Source organism: Rhododendron vialii, chromosome 10a, assembly GCF_030253575.1.
Source record: "Rhododendron vialii isolate Sample 1 chromosome 10a, ASM3025357v1".
Taxonomy (NCBI): Eukaryota; Viridiplantae; Streptophyta; class Magnoliopsida; order Ericales; family Ericaceae; genus Rhododendron; species Rhododendron vialii.
Genome location: NC_080566.1, coordinates 19,117,478 through 19,137,148, shown reverse-complemented (window position 1 = coordinate 19,137,148; position 19,671 = coordinate 19,117,478). Strand labels below are relative to the sequence as shown.

Below are 19,671 nucleotides of genomic sequence, written 5' to 3'. Positions count from 1 at the left end.
AGTCAAAAGAGGAACTAATGAAAAAGCACTCTTCTGAACTTGCTGACGAGGGAACTGCCTCGAAATCTAAGAAAATGGTCACATGGATGAAGGTGCAAGGGAATATTTGATTTCCTATCTTTGATGTTCTGATCTAGAAAAGATGAAATTGACCATTCCAATGTGTGACCAATCACCAATGTATGCAGTTCGAAAGGTGAAAATGGCTCTCTCCACCCACCAAAGGCTGCATTTTTCTCTACCTTAGGGCACCATAGATAAAAATTGATTTTGTTCGATATCAGTTTTACAATTTACAATCAACACTCTCTACTGGGTGGAAAGCACTTCGAAAATTGCATCATGTTCCTTGCGTTCCTCTAAATTGGTGTAACAACTTTGCACAGCAGTTTGTCTTCTTATGAAGTTGTTCATGGTACTACACATAAGAAATTTACAGTCTTTACAATCTCAATCAGCTATTCAATGTTTAGTAAGGATTTTAGCTTTGATGTACCTTTTCGGAGTAGTTCAAACACCTTGAATTTTGTCACCTCTATTTGATTGCTTCTTTAAACGAGTTTTTTGGAATATTATAAAAAACTCATTCGGATGATAGATTCTGAACTTTATTTTAAGGATATTTGAAAAGAAACCATTCCTAGTATACACTAAGTGGAGTTTCCAAATTTTCAAAGTCCTTTTGTCCTCAAAAAGTAGATACACTATGAAAATGATGGGTATTTGTGTTTTAAAAATTATTTTCTGAAAACTTATTCCGAAGGTACATTAATTATCCTGACTATTTTACAGTTGGTGTTTGGGTTTGCATGGTTTTTAATCTATAGATGTTCTGGTTATTATGGCATTATTAGACAGTGAAAAAGGCCAAATGTGCATCTTGATCGATGAAAAGTTGGCTCCTTTAGTTAACTCAATTTTGCTTTGATTCTTGACTTACTAAGCCCATTAATGCTTTATAACTACGTATTTCCATGCAACTCTAACTAAAGGCAATTATTTTGATACGTCGTCAGAGACTTACTCATGCTTCTTGCAGCAAAAAAGTTCAAGTGAAGAGGATGCAATTCGAATGCAACCTGAATGTGGTGAAAAACACGTATTGTATATAAAAATCCCATGCTATTCAGCATCTGTTTTTATCTTGTTTTATTTGCGAAGGTTTTGACAGCTTACCAGATAGCCTAGGAGATGATCTAACTATTGAACATGAACTTACATTGGGTTTTGTGGGCAGCAGTTGATGCCCTAAAAACTCATTCAAGCAGCTCTTTGCTAGTGTCATCTTTGTGAACTATCCTCGAAGCACAATACGTAAATAAAAAATCAAGTATTGTATTGATCTATCAGAAGTGCATAACATGACAAAAGGAGAGATATGGAAACTTACTCAAGTTTTAGCCCCAAAAGTTGAAGTTGTAAGATAAAATGTATCTCTTCTGCTCCTCTTTAACTCCATTTGTTTAAAAAAGTATTTCCCATACATATACTCTCCTCAAATAATATAACCATCAAAATTTCATTTCCAACCAAACCACAATATGCACTACCTTAATTTTTCAGATGCAACTTGCCTTTTTATGACAGCTAATTATGTTATACCCATAATTAGTTGGACAATTGGACCAAACTATAACAAGATATTGCTACATAGATATGATGCAAAAGTGGTTGCACATGAACAAATAAATTTCCATCATATTTTCAGTTGCCTTGTTGCATGCAATGCATAGAATGGTGAGATCATGAGCCTTTCCCATGTTGTGAATCATACAAGATAAAGTCATGTTGTGAATCATACAAGATAAAGCCAACAATCTTACAGGCGTACGAAACCTATCCAATTAGAACACACAAAAAATATGTTATGGGAACGACTATTCACATATACAAAAGCAAGTCAGGGAGAAAAAAAAAGAGAGAATCCACAACAAGTAAGTCTATAAATAATAGCAAGTTAGGGAGGAAAAAAAAATAGATGAAGCAAGTAAAACACTTCAGCTTAAAATACTAGATATTGCACATTCACAGTTATGCAAGAATAAAGAATATTGCAAAACTCACAAAATGAAAAAATCACCAAGAGAGACATAATAGAGCAACAACAACATAGCAAACTAAAAAATAACGGACTTCACACAACAAACGCGTGGCAAAATAATATCCATGTGAGGAAATAAAAGACAAAACGTTTACAACATACTAAAATATCATACTGTCAAATTTTCAAAGTGTAAGTGACATAATCCGCACAAATAACCACAAATATAAAAAGTAAACCAAGAGTCAGGACAAATAGAAACCTCAAAACCTAAGACCCCATTCGTTTAAAGGTTTTAGATTTTGGATTCTAATCATTATCTTAATTCTTTTTAATCATTACTCTCATTTTTCTCTCCAATCATTACCCCTATTTTCAATCATTACTCTATTGTTCTCCACACTCATTTTCTACAAATTCAAATCCAAAATCCCTGAACGAACGGGGTCTAAGTTCCATGGATAGATGATATCCATAAATTACCTTAAGATGATTATTTTCATCTAAAAGACTAAACCGTAGGGGCAATTAATAAAAAGTTACAATTTTCCAACAAGTTCATGTTCTGGTTCATGATAAATAAACCACTACCGTAGCTTATTACCTTGCAATGACATCAAAATCAAAAACCCTCGATAAAAAACCACTCATTAACAGCTAGTTTCGTAACTAAACTGAGGATTTGGAGGTTTTACCATATCTCTATGATATAAGCTACTTGGGCAAAAAGAAAATCCTAGACTTCAACAGTTAGATCATCTCCTAGGCTCTCTAGTAAGCTGTCAAAACCTAGCCAAATAAAACAAGATAAAAACAAATGCAGAATAGCGTGAAATGAGTACATACAATACGTGTTTTTCACCAGATTGAGGTTTCATTCGAATTGGCTCCTCTTCCTTGAACTTTTCAGTCTCAAAAAGAAATAGTACATCTCTGACGACATTTCAAAATAATTGCCTTAAGTTAGAGTTGTATTCAATAAGCCAAGAACCAAAGCAAAAAGAACTTAACTACACGAAACAACTTTTCATTGATCAATCAAGATCCACATTAGACCTATTTAACTGTCTTATAATGCCATAATAACAAGTGCATCCCTAGATTAAAAACTATGCAAAGGCAAAAACAAACTGTAAAATAGTTAGGATAATTGATATACCTTCGAAATAAGTTTTCAGAAACAGTTTTTGAAAACACAATTACCCGTCATTAGCATAGTATATTTACTATTTGTGGACAAAAGAGCTTTGAGAATTTAGAAACTCCACTTAGCATATTCTAGGAATAGCTTCTTTTCGAATATCTTTAAAACAAGATTCGGAATCTATAATATCCCGAAAAACTAATAAAAAGAAGCAATCAAACAGAGGTAACAAAATTCAACGTGTTTGAACTACTGTGAAAAGGAACATCAAAGCTAAAATCCTTGCCAATAATAGAAAAGGTGATTGAAACTGCAAAAACCATAAATTTCTCATGTATAGGGTCCACGTACCTTGAACAACTTCAAGAGCAGATGAACTGCTACGCAAAGTTGTTAACCCAATTTTCAAGAGTCTAAAAACTAGTTTCACATACTAAGCGTTAGGCAAAACATATGCCAAGCTCTAGCGTGGAAAGGAACCATTTGGAGGAATGCGAACAAAATATATTTTTCGAAGTGCTTTCCAGCCAGTAGAGAGTGTTGATTGTAAATTGTAAAACTGATATTGAACAAAATCAATTTTTATCAATGGTGCCCGAAGGGATGAAAAAGTGAAGCCTTTGATGGGTCGAGAGAGCCATTTTCACCTTTCGGACTGCATACATTAGTGATTGGTCACACAATGGAATGGTCAATTTCCATTTGTTCTTGGTCAGAACTTCAAAGATAGGAAATCAAATATTACCTTGCAATTTCATCTATCCAACCATTTTCTTAGGTTTTGGAGCAATTCCCTCGCCAATAAGTTGAGAAGAGCGCTTTTTCATTAGTAGTTCACATCCTGACTGTAATAGCATTGGTTGCATACTGCAAATGCAGAATATTGAGACATTAGGGCTTAAAGTATCAATCTGTCTAATTTTAGCTATAAAGTCAACAACCAGGTGCTGAAGAAGGGACGGAATCGGCACAATTAACCTGAAAATATGAAAGGAAATAATTATAAACCTCAAGTCAAAAGAACATATGAAACATTGCTTAGTTGAAGTTTTGCCATATGTGTAGCTTTCCAAAGGGTTTACTATTTGTAGCAAGCAAGCACTGAAAACTTAACTGATATCCCTTCAATTGTAAGTGCCCTCTCTCTCTCTCTCTAAACATGTAGAGTAACAAGACTGTAAATTTTATAATCTAGAAAATGTAATCTTTACCATTCTTACTCCTACTCTCTCTCACCTTATCATGCAGTTAAATCCGTGTCCGAATTGAGTTTTGAAGACAAGCAAACTCGTAGTGTCCAGCATCATGTAAACTAGAATAAATTTGACTATAAGCCTAAAAACACCAAAAAATGACGCATGAACAAAGAGGATTCTAAAGAGATGACGCATGAAATAGAGAATCGAGAAAGTTTTCACATATTTGCTTAAAAATAGTTGCCACATATTTGCTAAAAATGCAATACCAATAAATAGAGAATCAGGAAAATAAATCTAGCTAAAAATGCAAAGAAAAGTCTGTGAAGCTCATAACGCTACAACGTATTGGTGTGTCCGTCACACTAATTTTATTGGCATGTTGAGTCCTTGCAAATTTCTAAGCTTAGCCCATGGAGTCATGTTTTGATGTTGGGAAATTTAAGCAAAGTATCGAGCAGTTCCTCCATTTACAGTCATGCTTATTTCTCACAACCCAAAAATTGGCTGTCCAATTTTGTTAGATGCAGGACATGAAGAAAAAGGTTTGGCAGTTGCTATATGATGTTTGGATCACAGAATTATTAAGGCAAAAAGGCGAAAAGAAAATTCAGATGGCGATTTCTTTAAATGAGGAATCAAGCATATGATTCTTTTCCTTAGGAATCAAGCACTGGAATTTTTTATGGTTTTGCAAACCCTTTTTTTCTTTTCCTACGGGCTGGTCCGTTCGAAAATTTATGTCAGGTGTAAGCTACTACAAGCCGGATCAGAAACAAAGAACTCATTCACTCCTAAGTCCTATTTAAACAGAGGCTGATAAAAAAAAAGTCCTAATTAAACAGAATACGTCATGTTTCAGGGTTTCAATACAAGCAGTTTCCAGGAGAACATCCAGGCAAAACCACATGCAAAAGTATAGCTCATCCACATTTTTTAGGAGTACAGAACACCCAACAACTCCAACACTAACCAAAACACAAAACAAAAAGAGTAATGAACTCTATAATTGTGAGAAGCATTCCCTTACTTATTGTTGGAGCTCCAACAAGTAAACACGACTCAACAGTCCTACATGAACGAAATAAGAAACAAGAAAAGAATCAGGAATCACTAAAACAGTCGTTGCAAGACTATCAAATATCACAAGGCAAAAAAATTTACAATCCCTATTATGGTCTACCATTTACACAAAAGCTAGAAAAAACATATCACCGATAAAACTCAAACAAACAAATATCACCAAAAACTACCTATCAAACTTGAAAAATCTCGCAACTCATACCAACTAATCATGATAACAGAATAGCTGAAAGAGAGCGACATCTACATCAATTTGTACATAAAACAAAAAATACTACCTTTTGGATGCCATCTAGAATATGAAAGTGTGCAACAGATCTCACAATAACTGTAAAAAAGCTACAGAAAATAGCCAAATCATGGTTAGTGGCACTGTGACCATATCTTGGCCAGCTATTTGGATAACCAATACCCAAAAAGGCAAATAGATTTGTAAATTTCACCTTCCATTGTTTAGAGAGGGTTTCGAATGAGGCCGTCCATAGTCCAAGATGAGTGAGAGAGATTGTTGTACGAAAGAAAATTGGTGAAAGAAGAAAGGTGGGAAAAAATTGCATAGTAGAAAAATAATAGGAGTTGGTATACTCCGTAAAATCGAAAACCCCAAAAAGTATATTAGGGATTGAGTACAAACCAACAAAATCTTGGTGATCAATTATGGTTTTGATGAAGATCAGTCAGCATTTGAATAATCAAGAGAAGACGACATATCAATCGCATAGCCGCGGCCATGGTCTATTGAGAGAAGCAATGGAAGTCGGTGGCGAAGAGGGAAGGTAGAGAAGATGAGAGCAGTCGCCATTTTTGGCTGAACAGTAAAACCCTCTTACTGCATGTGAGAGACCACAGAGAGGAAAAATTGGAACAAAAAAACTTGGTTCTTTCCAATCCTTACGTGGCCGTATATGGTTCACAAGAAAAAATCTGTGGTCACAACGAGTGAAGAGCAATAGACCAAATTGCCCCTCATGGCAAAGAAGAGGGCTGCCAATTGAAGAGCTAAAATTCGAAAAATCGGGAAAATTTTGGCAAGCCATCCAATTGGCTTCAACGTTTTTAGTCTTTACACTAGGTGAGTCGCACATGCTAGCACGCGAAGTCTTATGCCTGTGATGTTTGTGCCAATCATGTTATAGTAGGTTTTTATTTAGAGTGGACTAATTTGTATGAGAGATAGGACTAAAAAGTCTGAAAGTTTATTACATAGGGATGGAAATTATAGAGAGCAAAAGCTGAAGGTTTCAAAGTCGGTCCAGGCAGTTGTAGTTTAAAGTATAGAGTAGAGTTTTTGCTGCAAATCATACTAGCCAACTGCCAGAAAAAAGGCAAAAAGCGCTAAAATTAGTTTCAAGGTTCTTTTACTTGCATGTCTGAAAATAAAGAATAATAAAAAGCATGGTCCGCAGCCTAGATAATACACCATTATCAAAATATTGTTTACACACATAGGTTGTTGAAATGTTTTGACCCGTCAAAATTGAGATAGCCTAAAAGTCTTCATGGTAAGCTCAGGGCATCTCTAATGATAGAGTTAAAAGAGGTATATTTGCTCACAAGTTAACTGAGTTAACAAACAAAATCAATTTGTATCTAGTGGTTGAGTTAGTACATTGCTAACTGGGCAAATCAGGCACTCCTTCACTTGCAGGTGTTCTAACTATAGCTAAGCCTTAAACGCACAAGGGAGAAGGGAGAAGAGAGAAGGTGAGAGAGAAGTGCAGCCTTCTCTGCCAAAGGCTGACGTTGACAGCAAATGAGGAGAGACGAGAGAAAGAGAAAGAGAGGGATGTGGAAAAGAGAGATAAAGAGGGTAGAGAGAGAATATTATTTTTATATTCTTTAACTCACCCTACCACACATCTTCACTACACCACTACAACACATTCATTTTCTAAATTTATACTCTTAACAAATAAAAATAGGGACCCACATTATACACTTTATGTGATATAACACAAAAAATTTTAACACCACCACTAGAGATGCTCTAAAACAAAGAGAAACTATCTATTCTAATCCAAACCCAGCAATATAACCGAATGAATAAAAAATATTAAACTAAACAACGAAAATGAGTCAAATTGTCAGCTAGTGTCTCCCAAAACCAACAATGTCGACAAAGGTAAAGATGACCCCAAAGCTTGGAAGAAGTAAAATGGAAGCTAGTTGTGTTTCTCAGCAAGAAAGTTCAACTATCTATATACCCTACTCATAAAAATAAGAAGAAAGAAAAACAATACCTAAAGCAAATACTGTGTGACACACAGTCGAGAAAAGGGACAAATCAGAAAACATGACCTTTTAAATAGGTGGACACCATCTTGGTCTTAGTGAAATGCTCATGAAGATCATTGATTGTGTCAATATCTTTCTCATCACGGAACCTTCTCCTCCAGACGAATGACTTGCGGTTCTCATCTCTCTCCTTGAACTCCTACACCATCTAAAATTTTCGGGGCTTGTCAAATAGGTGTAAACAATGAGTTTTATTCAAGTTTCTTTTTTTCAAGCCCGAACTGGCCCAAAAAAACTTCCATAGTTAAGTGGCCACCTTTCCATATTGAAGGCTTGAAACTTCTCTGTAGAATCTGGATCAGCTTTTTCATTCTATTGTATTCTTCGATGTCAATCTTAACGTTCTTTGTCCTTTTCTTGTAAATATTGTACAATGTTTTCTGATTAATAACTGTTCAAGCAAGAGGGTAAATGTCAGTTTCACCATCACACCATATTCACTTCTTTCCTTCCCAGAGCATTATTCCGAAGTAGGCAACAAAAAGGAGGAAAACATGACAAGATAGAGAGAACGTGATTGATAAGCACCTAAGATTGCTTGATCGTGGTGCTTAAGTCCGTTAGATTGTAGCGTAATTAGTTATAATTTGTCATTTTTATTCAATATTGCTAGAAAGGTAGTTTGTTGAGTGTTTCAGGTTAAACGCCCTTACAAGGCGTATTTTGATCACGAGGCTAATTTCCAAGAAACTTCAAGTACCCACGCCCGGTGGAATTTCTACCAACAGGACCTAAAAGTGAAGGCATGAGGCGTCGGGCAAGCTAGTGTGCCGTCGGGTGCCAAGCCTTGGAGGCTGGCCTGAAGACCTGGAGATAAGCTCTCTGTATCGATACAGCCATAAGCCGTATCGATACGCATAGGCTCGTGGGAAGGCAGCAAATGTTGTATCGATACGGCCTTAATCCGTATCGATACGGGATCATTACGGGGAAATGGCCATTTTTAACTTAGCAGCGTGGTATCGATACTTTGCTTAATCCGTATCGATACCACGAGCCTTTGGCCAGATATTTGTTGCTTTTTGGACTTTCCACTTTTGGAATAGTTGCCTTTATTAGTATGCTTTTTAAATATTTGATGAGAGAGAAACCCATTTTGTATAAATAAGGGCTTCATCTCTCTCATTTTAAAAACCTAGCACATTATTAACTTTAGTTTTTCCTCCATTAAAGCTCTTTAAGCTTTTTCAAGTGTAATTTCCTTAGAACTCGAGTAAGTCTTTATCGTTTATTGTTTTCTCGTTTATTAAAGTTGTTCGTACGGACTAGATCCTTTATAATATCAAGTTTGTTTTCAATTCCTTCGGTTAAAAGTAATGTCTCGTTTTCTTGTTTTCTTCCATGCTTTAAGTATGTGTGAGTAGTTTCTTGGCTAAGTCTTGGGTTACTCTTTCCCGATGACTTAGGTTGTTATTTGGTTCTCAACCTCTTGGGCTTAAAATCATGGTTTTCGGAATTCAAACTAACCTAGCCATTTTGGTCTAAGCGAGGGGTGTTAACTCCTTGATATGTCGTTTAGTCAAGCGGTCTTGGCAAGCAGCATATTGAGGGCTCGTGGCATCCTACATGTTAGATACATTAGCAAAAATAGGTTGATTTAATTCCATTTAATCAAATCTTTTGATAAACGTAGTCATTAAAGTTAAATCTTCCGAGTGTGAGCACGCGGTCGTGACTCTCGCTTGAGTTATAATTGAGAACCGGTAACGGCCTTAGTTAAGGGTTAGACGAACCCTAGACCTGCCTGTTACTTAGCATTTGGTTCATTAAGCAAATTTTTAGTCTTGTTACTTAGCATTTCCACCGTTTAAAGCAAAACCAAGTTGGCCGTCTTAAATGCCGCTATCTGACATAAAACCTTCAATCCAAATTAAGCTATATTCGATTCTCTGTGGGAACGATCCCGAACATCCGGATATTATGTTATCAATGACCTAGCCCTACGCTTGGGGTTTTCAACCTTATATTCAGTAAGCATTATTTGGGGGATCGACAAACCATTGTAAGTACTCCATTTATTTTTCTTTTGTGTAAATTGAACTCAACTTAGCAGATACCTCTGACAGAGCCACCAATTCGACTTGAGGTGTAACGAAGCTAATTTGAGCATCAATTGCCTTTTTACTGTTTGTATTATATAGTCGTGGAGGTGGTATAACCCCACGAGACTGTTTGTGAACGAGGTGGCAACATAGCCCCTGTAGTGTGTTAACTAGATTTGTGCAAGTTGTATGCTCAACGTCTATCGTAGCCCTTTTTCCAATCGGTTGCATAGGTCTGCTTCTTCTCCGAGGGTTCGTAATATCATTCAGGTTTCCACCGCGTGAGTTATCACCTTCGTTAAGGCAAATGGCAGAACAACCAACTCGTACTTTGCGTGATTACCTAACTCCGAAAAGAGGTCCGCACGTTTCGCCGATAGCCATTCCAAATTGCACTGCCGCCAATGCGTTTGCTTTCAAACCAAAATATCACCAAGTAATACCAGAGTTTCGAGGGTGTGAACTTGAGGATCCTTATGCTAACATTCGGGAATTTGAGACCACTGTCAGCACTTTTGTGATAGGGCCGGGACAGTTAGACCAAGCTCGCCTGAAGTTATTCCCTTTCTCACTCAAAGACAAAGCCAAGCAGGGGTTTCACTCTGTGAAGGCCCGATCTTTACTCACGTGGGGGGAAGTTCAGGATGTATTCACCACAAAGTTTTTCCCAGTTAGCCGAACCAAGCTTCTCATGGACCAAATTTAGAATTTCAAGCAAAAAGATGGGGAGGTCTTCTACAAGTATTGGGGACGATATAAGGATTTACTTGCAGCTGTCCCACACCATAATTTTCCCATGTACTTGGTGATTAATTATTTCTATTTGGGTTGTGATCGGGAGTCCAAGCAGCTTCTTGATACTATGGGGAGCGGTGACTTTATGGGGAAGGATCCCAATGCCGCTTGGGAGTTCTTAGACGCTTTGGCGAAGAGGGCTCAAACTTGGGAATACATTGATCCGGGTGAACATGCAATGAGAAATCAAGGTCTGGGAGGCTCCGGTAAGTTTTCGGTGAGTGAGCATAATGGACTTGAGAAAAGGTTGGACGAGTTATCATTAAAGTTGGACAAAATGAAGCTAGATTCGGTCCAAGTGAAAGAAGTGAAGGACGTTCGCCAAGTGGAGGAAGTGTGTGTCATTTGTGAGACCATGGGTCACTCTACTGACAATTGCCATACCATTCCCACCCTCTGACACCATTATAGTCAACTTCCCACGGAAGAAGTGTGTGCATTGAATCAACATTGGGATCGGTACTCAAATACTTATAATCCGGGGTTGCGGTCTAATCCAGCTTTCCGTTGGAGTAATGAGAATGAAGCGGGCACTTCGTCACTTCGCAAGGTCCTCCTCCTGCTCAGAATCAGACTTGGCGACAACCTCAACTTCAAGGCCCGCCACGGTTTCCTACAATTCAAGGACCTCCAGGATTTATACCATCTGGTCAATTCCAAGGGCAAAATCAGTTTCAACAACAGCATACACCACCTCCGTGGCGATCTTTGGAGGATACCATGAACGCATTCTGTCAAATGCAAACGACTACCAACGAGCAAACAGGTCAAGCTATAAATGATATAAGGAATCAAATGGGTAAATTGACGACGGCTATTGGTGTGTTACAACAAGAGAGAGGAAAACTTCCTACGCAACCTTTGGCGAATCCACAGGGTCAACACTTGGTTGTTAGCTCTTCGGTGACTTTCCCCGAGCAAACCAAGGCCATTATTTCTTTACGAAGTGGGAAAACTGTTGATAATGCTCAGGTAGAGCCACCGGTCATGCCAATCTTGCTACCTTTTCCCATGCCGTCAAAGCCAACAACGCCAAATGGGGAATCTCCCAAACCAGCTCCTACGAAAGAAGAGAAGGGAAAAGCCAAGGAAAGTGATGTTCCACAAGCCTTCACTATTCCAGCACCATATCCCAACCGGTTAAGGACGCCGATCAAGCCCAATCTGAATACTGATATTTATGAAGTCCTCAAGCAAGTGACAGTTAATCTTCCTTTGCTCGATGCTATTAAACAGATTCCATTTTACGCCAAATTTTTGAAGGACTTGTGTACTCATAAATGCAAGCTCCAACTTCAAAAGAAGGTATTCTTGACCGAGCAAGTGAGCTTGCTCTTTCAGTCAACCCTTCCTCTCAAGTACAATGATCCGAGGTGTCCCACGATATCCATCACCATCGGGGGCAAGGTTGTTGAAAAAGCTCTCCTTGATTTGGGCGCGAGTGTCAATCTCTTGCCGTTCTCGGTGTATGAACTACTCGGGTTGGGCGAAATGAAGCCAACTCAAGTGACTTTGCAATTGGCAGATAGGAGTATCCGAGTTCCAAAGGGGATGGTCGAGGATTTCTTAGTTCAAGTTGATCAGTTTGTATACCCGATTGACTTTGTGGTTCTCGATACGTGCCCAGTGCCGGCGGCTCAATCATCCATCCCAATTATTCTCAGGCGCCCGTTTTTAGCAACATCCGATGCTGTGATTCATTGCCGAGATGGCCAACTTAACATGAGTTTTGGTAACATGAAGATGCAAGTCAACATGTTTCATATTGGGAGCCAAATGGGAGATGATGAGGATGTGTGTGGGGTTAGTATGATTGATTCACTTGTTCAAGACCATGTTGATGATTTTATTTGTAAGGATGACCTGGAGCTAGCACTTACTTCCGCCGAGGCCGATTTTCTTGATGCCCCCGAAGTTGCGTATTTGTGCTCCTTGTTAGATGAGGAGGAGGCGTTAGGTATCAACCCATGGATCCCAAAATTTGAGGAGCTACCTGCAATTGAGAAGCGAGTCATTCCGTCTTGTGTGGAACCTCCGAAGCTCGAGTTGAAACCGCTACCGGATACACTCAAGTATGTTTATCTTGGCAATAGTCAAACATACCCGGTGGTGATCTCCTCCGCCCTAAGGGAACCTCAAGAGTTGAAATCGCTTGCCTTGCTACAGAAATATCCCAAAGCCATCGGGTGGTCTATAGCCGACATCAAAGGCATTGATGCCTCCCTTTGCTCCCACCACATCTGTCTTGAAAATGATGTCAAGCCATCTCACCAACCTCAACGGCATTTGAACCCAATCATGAAGGATGTCGTGCGAGCGGAAGTTCTTAAATTGTTGGATGTCGGCATCATTTACCGGATAGCGAATTCTAAGTGGGTGAGCCCAATTCAAGTAGTACCGAAGAAGTCCGGGGTGTGAGGAATGACAAGGATGAGCTTATTCCAACGCGTGTTCAAACCAGTTGGAGGGTGTGCATTGATTATCGGAAGTTGAATGCCAGTACGAGAAAGGACCACTTTCCTCTTCCTTTCATAGATCAAATCTTGGAAAGAGTGGCCGGCCACAAGTTCTATTGTTTCTTGGACGGGTACTCCGGTTACAACCAAATTGAGGTGGCCTTGGAAAATCAAGAGAAAACTACATTCATGTGCCCATTCGGGACCTTTGCTTATCGTCGTATGCCATTCGGGCTTTGCAACGGCCCCGGTACCTTCTCGCGGTGTATTATGGGTCTTTTTAGTGACACGGTGGAAAAAATCATGGAGGTGTTCATGGATGACTTTTCCGTTTTTGGTGATTCTTTTGAGGCTTGTCTCACCAACCTAGGGCTAGTGCTAGCTCGGTGCGAGGAAAAGAACCTAGTGCTGAATTGGGAGAAATGTCACTTTATGGTGACCGAAGGCATCGTTCTTGGCCACATTGTATCATCCAAGGGTATTGAAGTTGACCGGGCAAAGATCGACTTAATTGGTAATCTACCTACTCCCAAGTGCTTAAAGGACATCCGTTCATTTTTAGGGCATGCCGGTTTCTATCGGCGGTTCATCAAAGATTTCAGTGCCATTGCCCGGCCGTTATGCCATTTGCTAGCCAAAGATGTTCCTTTTGAGTGGACGCCGGCTTGTGAGGCTGCTTTTACCAAGTTAAAGTCAAGTCTTACCTCTCCACCTATTGTGCGGTCTCCAGATTGGGAGTTGCCCATTGAGCTTATGTGTGACGCTAGTAATTACGCCGTCGGGGCCATTTTGGGCCAACACCAAGGGAAAGAGCCGTATGTTATTTATTATGCGAGCAAGACGCTTAAAGAGGCCCAAATGAATTATTCAACTACCGAGAAAGAGTTGCTTGCCATAATCTTTGCATTAGACAAGTTTCGGTCTTACTTAGTGGGAGCTCCAATCACCGTTTACACCGATCATTCCGCCCTCAAATACCTTTTCACAAAGCAAGATGCCAAGGCAAGGTTGATTCAATGGATTTACTCTTACAAGAGTTTGACCTAACAATTAAGGACAAGAAAGATGTCAAGAATGTGGTGGCCGACCATTTGTCTCGTTTGGAATTCGAAGATCACACATCGCATATTCCAATCGGTGACTCTTTTCCCGATGAACAACTATTTTCAATCACCACGGCTCCATGGTATGCAGATATTGTGAATTACTTGGTTACCGCCTTGATACCTACACATTGGAATACTCAAGAGAAGCTTCGGTTTTTGGCGGAGGTGAAACGGTTCTCCTATGACGACCCATACCTTTTCAAGTATTGCACCGACCAACTTGTCCGCCGGTGTGCACCCGGCTCTGAGCAGCAAAGTGTGATTAAGTTTTGCCACACAGAAGCTTGTGGTGGCCACTTCTCGTTTAAAAAGACCACCGCAAAGATTTTGCAAAGCGAGTTCTACTAGCCACACTTGTACAAGGATACTTTTGCCTTTTGCCGGAGTTGTGCACGGTGCCAACTCCTGGGGTGTGTAATGCAACGCAATGAGATGCCGCTTACGCCTATCCTAATCATTGAAGTTTTCGACTGTTGGGGCATTGATTTTATAGGGCCCTTTCCTACATCATTTGGCTACCTTTACATTTTGCTTGCCGTCAACTACGTAAGCAAATGGGTGGAGGCCATCCCTACTCGCACCAATGATGCCCAGGTTGTAGTTGAGTTTCTCTAGGAGTACATATTGGCGCTTTTTGGGATGCCACGGGCTATAATCAGTGATCAAGGGTCTCACTTTTGCAACCGGTCAATTGCCGCTCTTATGAAGAAGTACTCCATCGTGCACAAAGTTTCAATGGCTTACCATCCGCAAACCAATGGCCAAGCTGAGTTGGCGAATCGGGAGATAAAGAACATCTTGGAAAAGACGGTTAATCCTACCCGTAAGGATTGGTCAACACGTTTGATCGACGCCTTGTGGGCTTACCGTGCTGCTTACAAGACGATTTTGGGGATGTCACCTTACTGACTTGTCTATGGGAAAGCATGCCACTTGCTAGTGGAGCTTGAGCACAAGGCATATTGGGCAATCAATAAGCTCAATTTCAATCTATCTAAAGCCGGTGCCCGTCGGAAGCTTCAATTAACGGAACTCGAGGAGATGAGGTATGATGCTTATGACCATTCTAGTGCTTACAAGTCTAAAATCAAAGCTAAGCATGATCAGAAAATTGTGGTTAAACACTTTGAGTCGGGTCAAAAAGTTTTGTTTTATAACTCTCGCTTGCATCTTCACCCCGGTAAATTACGCTCACGTTGGGCCGGTCCTTATGTTGTCAAAACTATTTTCCCTCACGGGGCGATAGAAGTAGAAAGCATGAGTAATGGTTCCTCTTTTAAGGTGAACGGTCAAAGGCTTAAGCCTTTCCTTGGTGGTTTCGAAATTGGAGAGCCCGATGAGGTTTTGGCCGATCCAGTTTACACAGATGGCTCGTCGGTATAGTTTTGTGTTCCATTAATTTGCACGGTGAGCGAAAGCGTAACCGCTGAACTTAATTGTTTGTCAGACCCGGCCGGGTAGGGGGTACCCTCCATTGACTTGGGTATATGTAGCTCCGCACGCCACTACTAAAAAAAGGATGGTGTGCCCAGCTCCGGTTAGTAAGGGCAATTTTAATATCAGTGACATAGGGTTTTCATTAGCTTCTCTAATAGGAGTAATTCACAATGCACCACTCACGTCTTCCAGATTAGCCCCAACGGGGGCAGTATAGATCTTAGGTTAGGCCTTGATATTCCCATGCTCCACTACCGCACTTGGCTCTATCTTATGCCTGCCTGGTTGCGATCTTAGGGGACGCTGGACTTAATTGTTTGGCGGCGTCCACTTGTGACTTGGACGCTCCGAGCTCTGATATTAAATTCTTTATGCTTGTACATTTGTGAATATTGTATATATTGTTTTTGTTGTTTTGCATGTTTTCTATGTTTTTGGGATTTTCTCACCAAGAGATTTTACCAATGCATCATTGTATCGGGCTTTCATTAGTCCTTCTTTGTCGTAGTTTCCCGTTAATGATCTATGCTTTCCAGATATGTCACTATCGGGGGCAATTTAGGTCTTTGGGTGCGACTTGATATTCCCGTGCTTTGGCACTTGGCTCTATCTCGTCTCACTTTGTTTCGATCATAGGGAACGCTGGGCTTCATTGCTTGGCGAGGTTAAGCGGTGAATTTTACTTCGGGCATGATGTAACAAATTTGACAGTCTAGTATAGCCACCCGTGTCTTATCTCTCCAATGAGACTCAGAAAGAAAAGTATGACTCGTGAGATTGCGTGAAAATCGGGTGGTGTTCCTTTTTGTTTTTCTTTGTATTTATGTTTGTTGACGCCCGAAAAACACGAGTCGGGCGGTTCTAATGTCATTTGGCTCTTAGTAGGTAGTTCGAGCTGAAGTCTTTTGCAAGGTGTATGTGCTACCACACCAGCCTTGGTGGTTTGGATCTAACGTCGAAGTGATTGAGGCATTCAGGAGCCCTAAGCATGGGTGCGATTACGTGTCGCGGTTATTAGTCCAATAAAGCTTTGGCCATGATCCTGTGTGACTAGCTGTGGTTCCGTTGGAAGAGCCGAAGGAATCGACCTTGAAAGCCGTTCGGATGACGAAAAGAGCCGGTGGCGACAAAAAGCCTCCAACTTGATCGAGGTATAAGGGGGTTGACATTCCCCCATTGGTACGATCTTTTGTTCCCTTTTTCCTTACTATTGTTCTCCATGCTATGAGGGCTAGCATATTTCAAGTTGGGAGGAGGGATTTATGTAGTATATATATTTATGGTTATATGTTTTCAATTTTTTTTTTTTGTATTGCAATCCTTCTGTTATTACAAAGTTAGTGGAATTAAGTGGCTTAGCACATGCCCATCAGTTCTTTAATTGGCAAGAGTTCGTTGTAAATATTTTAGGTGAACTTGTACATTCCAACTCGTATGCATGATTAAAGAGTGAGAAATGAGGTGTTGGGTGTGTTGTGAGCAAGTTTGACCCATATCCCGTTGTTTTGAACATTATATTCTTAGTTTAGGTATTCATCTCATGTCATGCCTAATTGTGTTCATTATCTACTTTAAATCATTTTGGAATCTATGGCATACTTAGGGAATGATACAAGGCAATCTTTGTTTGATTAAACCACAAGAGAGTCCCATTGTCCTTTAATAATAAAGCCTAGTCCACGTCTCGCTCATATCCATAGGAAACCGAATGTTATGGTGGATGGTTGGAAGTTGGTTTTGTGCTTTGCTGGGCTGATTCCAGGTTTTACAAGCTCTGGGTGTGTTTTTAAAGTGGCTTCGGGTGTCGGCAATGGCTATCGGGTGGCAAAGCTGGACTTCTGGAATTAAGCCCCCCGTATCGATACGAATTAAGCTGTATCGATACGCGTTTGCCTTGTGGGAAATCAGAGAATAATGTATCGATACGGATTAACGGCCGTATCGATACGCGTGGGTTAAAACTAAAATCTGCAGTAAACTCTCTCCCGACCTCTTCATCTTCTCAAACCCATTTTCTCTCACTTGTCCTCCATAACCGTCCAAGTCCAATGAAACCCTAACCCCAAACCACCATTCTCTCCACCAAATCTCCATTAAAACTCCATAATCTTCCATTAAACCTTCAAGCTTTCAAGGAATTCCAAAGGATTTCAAGGTTTTCAAACCAAATCCTACTTATACAAGGTGAATCTACTTTTTCTCTCCCTATATATACGAAAATTCTCCATTCTCTCTCTATAATAGCTTTAAACTCTTGATTACCCACCATATATCACCATCCATTATCATTTTGGACCATTTCACCATGCACCCTAACCCTCAATTTCAAAATCACCCATGAACCGTATGAGCCACCGCCAATGGAGCCAGATGAAGACAGTGATGATTTTGCTGGGGAGGAACCTGTGTTCAGGGATGATGAGTAGGGTTGGTGGAGTGTTTTGAAATCCCTATACTTGGTCGGGGTGCTTGGTGGTTGACAGCCCACCTTTCTATTTCTTTATTGTTTTTAGTTTGGTAGAATTCTAACTTAGGAATTTAGCAAGTTTTTGTTGAGGCCGGCATGTGGCCTATGACTTGGTAGTTGGAGTTGGTGGCGGCCAAGGGTAGTTGAACCTAGCTAGTATATGGCCGCCACCCCATTTTGCTAACGGTTCTTTGATGAAACCAATATCAATATATGCTATGAAACCCTTAGTAGATCTTTAGTTTGCCTTGTTTCCATTTTGATTTATCGCATGATAGTTAGCATACTTGGTTTGTGGCATGTTCCTTATGGCAATCAAGTTTTAAATTGTGTAGTTTTAAGTTCTGTTTAATGGTGCTCTCCACTTAAAAGGCTCGGTATCTCTGTTCTCTGTGCCTAATTCGAGCACATTTTTGTGGGATATGGTTACTTTGCGTGCAGGCTATAACTTCATATCCACCTTTTGTCTTTTGACACTCATTTTGGATACTTGTTTATAATTCACTCAATGTTTAGTTTATCACTCAATCTTCGGCTGCGAGTTGTTTTGGAATAATTTAGTTGTTTTTAACTCTTGCTAATTAGCTGCAGTATGAGTTGGTGCTAAGTAGCATGTCGGAAGGATCGTTAGATTTTTCTTTTTGTTTTGATTTTGTTGCTAGGGGCTAGCAACGCTCAAGTTGGGGGGAGTGATAAGCACCTAAGATTGCTTGATCGTGGTGCTTAAGTCCGTTAGATTGTAGCGTAATTAGTTATAATTTGTCGTTTTTATTCAATATTGCTTGAAAGGTAGTTTGTTGAGTGTTTCAGGTTAAACGCCCTTACAAGGTGTATTTTGATCAAGACGCTAATTCCCAAGAAAGTTCAAGTACCCACGCCCAATGGAATTTCTACCAACAGGACCTAAAAGTGAAGGCGTGAGGCGTCGGGCAAGCTAGTGAGCCGTCGGGTGCCAAGCCGTGGAGGCTGGCCTGAAGACCTGGAGATAAGAGCTCCGTATCAATACAGCCTTAAGCTGTATCGATACGCGTAGGCTTCGTGGGAAGGCAGCGAATGTTGTATCGATACGGCGTTAATCCTTATCGATACGGGATAATTACAGGGAAATGGCCCTTTTTAACTTAGCAGCGTGGTATCGATACTTTGCTTAATAAGTATCGGTACCACGAGCTTTCGGCCAGATATTTGTTGCTTTTTGGACTTTCCACTTTTGGAATAGTTGTCTATATTAGTATGTTTTTTAGATATTTGAATAGAGAGAAGCCCATTTTGTATAAATAAGGGCTTGATCTTTGTCATTTTAAAAACCTAGCACATTATTAACTTTAGTTTTTCCTCCATTAAAGCTCTTTAAGCTTTTTCAAGTGTAATTTCCTTAGAACTCAAGTAAGTCTTTATCGTTTATTGTTTTCTCATTTATTAAAGTTGTTTGTACGGACTAGATCCTTTATAATATCAAGTTTGTTTTCAATTCCTTCGGTTAAAAGTAATGTCTCGTTTTCTTGTTTTCTTCCATGCTTTAAGTATGTGTGAGTAGTTTCTTGGCTAAGTCTTGGGTTACTCTTTCCCGATGACTTAGGTTGTTATTTGGTTCTCAACCTCTTGGGCT

At 39.9% G+C, this 19,671-nt stretch overlaps 1 protein-coding gene across 1 annotated transcript; it reads right to left on the bottom strand.

The window, feature by feature from the left end:
* Positions 1–3,372: 3,372 nt before the first annotated feature.
* Positions 3,373–4,676, bottom strand: LOC131304288 (uncharacterized). Its single transcript, XM_058331484.1, has 2 exons — positions 4,422–4,676; positions 3,373–4,163 (listed from the first exon to the last, which is right to left on the bottom strand). The coding sequence occupies exons 1-2, from the start codon at positions 4,628–4,630 to the stop codon at positions 3,944–3,946; spliced, it is 429 nt and encodes a 142-aa protein (XP_058187467.1). The 5' UTR covers positions 4,631–4,676; the 3' UTR covers positions 3,373–3,943.
* Between the last annotated feature and the right edge of the window lie 14,995 nt (positions 4,677–19,671).